This window comes from Mandrillus leucophaeus, unplaced genomic scaffold (genome assembly GCF_000951045.1).
Source record: "Mandrillus leucophaeus isolate KB7577 unplaced genomic scaffold, Mleu.le_1.0 Scaffold192, whole genome shotgun sequence".
In the NCBI taxonomy this organism is placed as follows: Eukaryota; Metazoa; Chordata; class Mammalia; order Primates; family Cercopithecidae; genus Mandrillus; species Mandrillus leucophaeus.
In genome coordinates, this window is record NW_012101943.1 from 3,316,591 (window position 1) to 3,323,482 (window position 6,892).

The window sequence follows — 6,892 nt, forward strand, 5'->3', positions numbered from 1 at the left end:
ATTCATCTTCTTTGAGCTAAAAGTACCATTACTTTTTTTTTTTTTTTTTTGAGACGAAGTCTCGCTTTCGCCCAGGCTGGAGTGTAGTGGCACAATCTCGGCATACTGCAACTTCTGCCTCCTGGGTTCAAGTGATTCTCCTGCCTCAGCCTCCCAAGTAGCTGGGATTACAGGCATGCGCCACAGCACCTGGCTAATTTTTATATTTTTAGTAGAAACAGGGTTTCCCCATTTTGACCAGGGTGATCTCGAACTCCTGATCTTAGGTGATCCACCTGCCTTGGCCTCCCAAAGTGCTGAGATTACAGGCATGAGCCACCATGCCTGGCCAGTACCATTACTTTTAATTTACCTTCTGAAAATGATCTAAAATGAGAAAAATAATTACTGAAGCTTTGATTACAAAAGTGAAGAACTAGAAACAAAGGGGTAACGAGGGAAATTGGTAAGTGAATCATGGGATATCAACTTGAAGCTGTTAAAATGAAAATCATGAAACATGTGGAGACAGATGAAAAAGTATGTAAATAGTTAAGTGGGAAAAACAGCATAAAATTATGCTACATTTTGCTTATAGCCACTGTACAATCTACGGGTACATATTGTTTAAACTTAGAAGAATCTATAGAGGATGTAAGTAGAGTAGTCCCACCTTTATCTTTGGGGATGGTGTTACAAGTCCCCCAGTGGATGCCTGAAACTGCGGATAGTACCAAACTCTGTGTATTATATTTTTTCAATCTGACAACTGAGATGGCTACAGATTGAGTATCCCTTATCCCAAAATGCTTGGAACTAGAAGTATTTTGCATTTGGGTTTTTTAGGGGGGATTTTGGAATATTTGCATATACATAATGAGATACCTTGGAGAGATACCTTGGAGAGAGATATACATAATGAGATACCTTGGAGAGAGTACCCAAGTCTAAACACTAAATTAATAAATTAATGTCTTTATTTATATTAGAGTTAACAGGGTCTTGCTCTGTTACCCAGGCTGGAGTGCAGTCGCATGATCATGGCTCACTGCAGCCTTGAACCACTGGGCTCAGGCAGTCCTCCTGCCCCCAATCTCTGGAATAGCTGGGACTACAGGCGTACACCACCATGGCGGGCTAATTTTGTTTTTTGTAGACTCGGGGTCTCACTGTGTTGCCCAGGCTGGTCTCAAACTCCTGGCCTCAAGTGATCGTCCTGCCTCAGCCTCCCAAAGTGCTGGGATTACAGGTATGAGCCACCATGCTAGCCCTCAATTTATATTTTATCTATACCTCATACACATACCCTGAAGGTATTTTATATAATAACTTTAATAATTTTATGCACAAAACAAAGTTCAGTTGTGACCCATCACATGAGGTTGGGTGTGGAATTTTCCATTTCTGGCATGGTGCATAAAAAGTTTCAGATTTTGGAGCATTTTGGGATTTTGGATTTTCAGATTAGGAATACTCAACCTCTTCTAAGTAACTAATGGGCAGAGTGGTAGAGTGTGGATATGCTGGACAAAGGGATGATTCACATCCTGGATGGGATGGAGCAGGATGGTGTGCAATTTTATCATGCTGCTCAGATGGTACAAAATTTAAAATGTATGAATTATTTATTTCTGGAATTTTCCATTTAGTATTTTTGAGCCATGATTGACTGCAGGTAACTGAAACCACAAAAAGTAAAAGCATGGATGAAGGGGCCTATTGTAGCTTGCTTGGATGAAGGAGTTATAAGATAAATTATTTGAAATTTTGTTTTAAGAATAGAGTTCTTCCTTAAGGAAAATTTGTAATTCCTTAAATTCGCTCAGTGAATGAAGCTTGTTCTTAGTCATGCACCGAGTTTTAGTACAAATGATCATGGTGCTGGAATGTGAGTTTGTCTGTTGCTGCTGACTTGAGTGCCCAGCCAGTTGGCATGACCGAGCAGGCTGCTGAGCCCCAGGAGAGGGCAAACTTGATCTGTTGAGCAGGAATACAATGACCGAGACTTACTGGGAAACTTACTTCATCCAGCTGATGTATTTTTAGATTTGTGTGAATTGGCTGGTTGTATCAATAACTAAGTATTTCAGGTTCCAAATTATTTCTTCTGTGGTGTTCTGAGAGTTTGGAGGCTTATTTGGCTTGAGAAAGAGAAGGAAAAGAGCAAGGGAAATAATTTTCAGACAGTTACATGGAGTTCTTTTTTAAATTCCTACTCCACACTTGGATTGCAACATAAAAGATTAGGAAGGTAGGCAAGGCGTGGTGGCTCACGCCTGTGATCCCAGCACTTTGGGAGGCCTAAGTGGGCAGATCACGAGGTCAGGAATTCGAGACCAGCCTGACCAACATGGCGAAACCCCACCTCTACTAAAAATATGAAAAGTAGCCAGGTATGGTGGCATACTCTTATAATCCCAGCTTCTCAGGAGGCTGAGGCAGGAGAATTACTTGAACCTGGGAGGCAGAGGTTGCAGTGAGCCAAGATCACACCACTGCACTCCATCCTGGGCGACAGAGTGAGACTCCGTCTCAGGAAAAAAAAAAAAAAAAAAGGATTAGGAAGGTAGGGGGAAAGTAAGAACATCAGCACTTTTTAAGCACAGATTGGTATCAAGCACTGGCCAAAGTACATGGATTTAATTCATTCACTCCTCATAATGACCCTAGGAGGTAAGTTCGGTTATTATCTTCATTTTACGGACTACTAGAGGCACACGCCTCTAAAGTAAGGTGCCTATGCTTACACATCTACTAAGTCACAGGACTGGGATCTGAAACCGGATAGTCTGGTTCCAAGATCTGTGTTCTTAACCACCATCCTCTGCTGGATATGTTCTGATGTGTTTTGTGAGGTGACTATAGAGTCATTTACTTAAATTATTTTACAGAGTGATATGTGTAATTGGGATTGGTTTGGTTGCATCCCTGCTGAAAAGCACAAGAATTCTGTGGAAGTTTTTGTTTTTCCAGGGTTTCTTCCATCCTGTGTTTCTGGGGCTTCTTGTACACACTTAGGTAAAAAGAGTAAGTCTTAACTTGTTTGCGAGAAGAACACTTCTTCAAGAACAACACTATGAATAATTAAATGCTTTTATTTCCTAGGCTATGCTAACAGAGATTGAGCACAAGGTTGCCTTTCTGTTAGAGACTTGCAAAGATCGGGGCCTGGGAGATAATGGAGCCACTCAACATGAGGCTGAAGCGCTTTCGCTGAAACTGAAAACAGTGAAGTGCAATTTAGAAAAAGTCCAGATGATGCTTCAGGAGAAGCACAGTGAAGATCAGGTAAAAAATGACTATCTATAGACTTGATTCATCTTGATATACGTCTTGATATACGTGGCAGACCCGCCAGAAGAGAACTCTGGTTGGAAGTGATGAACCAGCTACAGAGAAACTGTACTAAGTGTGAAAGAATTCCACACATTAACACTGTAGATGAGTACACTGGCTTGTTATTTTTATTTCATTCTAGTTTGCAGTTTTCCTGTCTAGGTTGTTGTTGATGATGGTGGTGGTTTGGTTTGTGTTGGTTTAATGTGGCTGAGTGTTCTTGCTGGCAGTGAAGCCTAGTGTAAGGCTTCTTCATAAAAGAAGGATGTATTATAAAGGAATGTTGTGACTCTAATTGACTGGAAAACAAAGCTTTCATAGATGTGACTAAAATTTGACATCAGAAACATAAACCTCTTTCCAGGATACTTTGTTATTGATTTGCAAATATTTATATATACTAATCAAAGTATCATATAGCTAAAGTGTTCTCATGATTTTTAAAAGCACTCAGTGTTTATAAATGCAAATGTGCATCTTATGAGTAGATCTTACTATATAAGATTTGCGTGTGCTTATGAGTGGTTCCTACTTATGAGATTTATGTTCACAGAAATAAGACTGGCTGCATATACATAGGCTATGTGGTTCCCCTTTCATCCTCATATGTTCTCTCTTTTTAAAAAAATGTATTTTAGCCATAAGGGAAATTTGGATTTATAATACTGTTTCTCTTTTTGATACTTTTTTATTTGGTATTTGTTCTTAAGAAAAAAGGCAATACATTTTCTTGCTTTTAGTAATTCATTGTATGAATTAGCTTGAAGAAGTAAGATGATCACTTCACCAAATGTAGTAGTTTTTGAAGTTGTTATGAAATAAGTACATTAAATCATAGTAGGCTGGGCGTGGTGGCTCACTCCTGTAATCCCAGCACTTTGGGAGAATGAGGCAGGCAGATCACCTGAGGTCAGGAGTTTGAGACCAGTCTGGCCAACATGGTGAAACCCTGTCTCTACTAAAAATACAAAAATTAGCTGGGTGTGGTGGGCACACCTGCAATCACAGCTACTTGGGAGGCTGAGGCAGGAGAATCCCTTGAACCCGAGAGGCGGAGGTTGCAGTGAGCCAAGATCACACCCTTGCACTCCAGCCTGGGCAACAAGTGCGAAACTCCATCTCAAAAAGCAAAAAATTATAGTATATAATTATAGCAAATAACAAAATACCATCATATATTTCATATAAAATTTTTCTATGTGGTCCCATTATTGGAATTGAGATAAAGGGGAGTTTGTTTTTAAAAATAAATAGCCTGCCATTATGAAATATTTTGCAGCATCCTACCATTCTAAAGAAATCCTCAGAGCCAGAGCATCCAAAAGCTCTCCAACCAGTTAACCTTTCTGCATTGGAATCCATTGTAACTGAAAGGCCACTATTCAGCAGACAAAAAGATTTCCAGCAGCAACAGGTAATTCTAGCCCCCAACAGTTGTAGGGATAAGAATATAACTTTTTAACCAGGCAAGGTGGTGCAAACCTACAGTCCTAGCTACTTGGGAGGCTGAGGTGGTAGGATCACCTGTGGCCAGGTGTTGGAGACCAGCCTGGGCAACATAGTGAGACCCTGTTTCCAAAAAAAAAACCCAGACACAGTCGCTCATGCCTGTAATCCCAGCACTTTGGGAGGCTGAGGCAGATGGATGATTTGAGGTCAGGAGTTCAAAACCAGCCTGGACAATATGGTGAAACCCTATCTCTACTAAAAATACAAAAAAATGAGCCACGTGGTGGTGCGTGCCTATAATCCCAGCTACTCGGGAGGCTGAGGCACAAGAATCACTTGAATCCAGGAGGCAGAGGTTGCAATGAGCTGAGATCACACCACTGTACTCCAGCCTGGGGTGACAGCATGAGACTTGTCTCCAGAAAAAAAAAAAAAAAAAAGCTTTCTATATGGAATTTCTGCAAAGTGTGGCATGTGGGTGTTTGTGTGTGTGTGCAGAAACTCTGGGAGTTTTCAGCATTTACCATGGCACCTGCTTTGCTTTCAGCTGCTAACATTGGGGACACCATAACTTTGCTCCTTTATTAACTTGCATCTTATATCAACTTGCATCTTATATCAACTGTCTTCAGGGTGAACTTCTGTAGTTGCAGCTCTGCTTTGCCTGTGTTTTCAAAATGTGTTTGTGGCCGGGCGTGTGGCTCATGCCTGTAATCCCAGCACTTTGGGAGGCCGAGGTGGGCGGATCACGAGGTCAGGAGATCGAGACCATCCTGGCTAACACAGTGAAACCCCGTCTCTACTAAAAATACAAAAAATTAGCTGGGTGTGATGGCGGGCGCCTGTGGTCCCAGCTACTCGGAGGCTGAGCCAGTAGAATGGCCTGAACCTGAGAGGCGGAGCTTGCAGTGAGCCGAGATTGTGCCACTGCACTCCAGTCTGGGCGACAGAGCGAGACTCCGTCTCAAAAAAAAAAAAAAAAAAGTTTGTATGTCTTTGATGATTTTCCATGTATGCAGTTTAAATAACAGCTATTGTGTGAATATTTTAAATGGGTTTTTGGGAAGTGAGAGTTTACAAGAACAGCGATGCAAGAAAGAGACATAGTAATTAATGATTTAGGAACTGACTCAAAATTAGATTTATCTCAGCAGAGGAAACTATAGGGTACTAATTGAAAAACTTGATGGATTGGACCATTGGAATCTCATTCAGTTACAGGTTCTGGAGTTAAAACCAATGGAACAGAAAGATTTCATCAAATTCATAGAATTTAATGCTAAGAAAATGTGGCCCCAGTATTGCCAACGTGATAAAGATACAGCCCAGGAATCATCTGCAAGGTAAAACATTTAAAAATAGAGTTGGACATTCAGTGGTTTTATGACTGGGAGAATTAAGAGTGTTTCTTTTAAAAATTGCTCGTAGAACTGTGAATGTATACAAAATTTTTAGTGTTGATTATTCTCTTCACCTTTTGTTCTTCTTCAAAAGCAGCCAGGCATCCAGCCCCGAAAATGACGTTCCAGACTCAATCTTGTCACCCCAGGGCCAAAATGGAGATAAGTGGCAATATCTGCATCACGAACTCTCATCAAAAATAAAGCTCCCACTCCCTCAGCTTGTGGAGCTTCAGGTCAGTCTGCATCTACATGGTGTAAATAGCCTGTTTGTCTTTGAAAATCCAACAAGCATTCATTAAATAAACATGTATATTCTGCAAAAAGCAAAGTTGCCAAGTGAGTTTTTCACTTGACTGACACATTTTCTTGATCTTGGAAATGTGTATTAGGGACCCCTTCTTTGTACTTCTGTAGCACCCAGGGCTTCCCTCATCAGAGCTTTTATTATACTATCCACCTGTTTATTTATAGTCTGTATTCCCCATTAGATGGGGAAGAAAGACAGATCATGTCTGCCTGGTTAGCATTTGAGTGCCAAGCACAGTACCTAGGACATCATAGACTCTCAGTTACTGTTTATTGAATGAATAAAGAAATGAATATATGTTTTAAGAAACACTTTAAAAACTATACAGTGGGCCGGGCGCGGTGGCTCAAGCCTGTAATCCCAGCACTTTGGGAGGCCGAGACGGGCGGATCACGAGGTCAGGAGATCGAGACCATCC

The 6,892-nt window shown here is 40.9% G+C and overlaps 1 protein-coding gene across 1 annotated transcript in view; it reads left to right on the forward strand.

Moving 5' to 3' along the window:
• SYNE2 (spectrin repeat containing, nuclear envelope 2) overlaps positions 1-6,892 on the forward strand; it is a 405,169-nt gene that overhangs the window by 294,795 nt on the left and 103,482 nt on the right. Inside the window, exons 67-70 of the mRNA XM_011978327.1 lie at positions 3,085-3,267; positions 4,595-4,729; positions 5,986-6,107; positions 6,259-6,400. Of these exons, the coding sequence (XP_011833717.1) occupies positions 3,085-3,267; positions 4,595-4,729; positions 5,986-6,107; positions 6,259-6,400 (582 nt within the window). The remainder of the gene's footprint in view (positions 1-3,084; positions 3,268-4,594; positions 4,730-5,985; positions 6,108-6,258; positions 6,401-6,892) is intronic.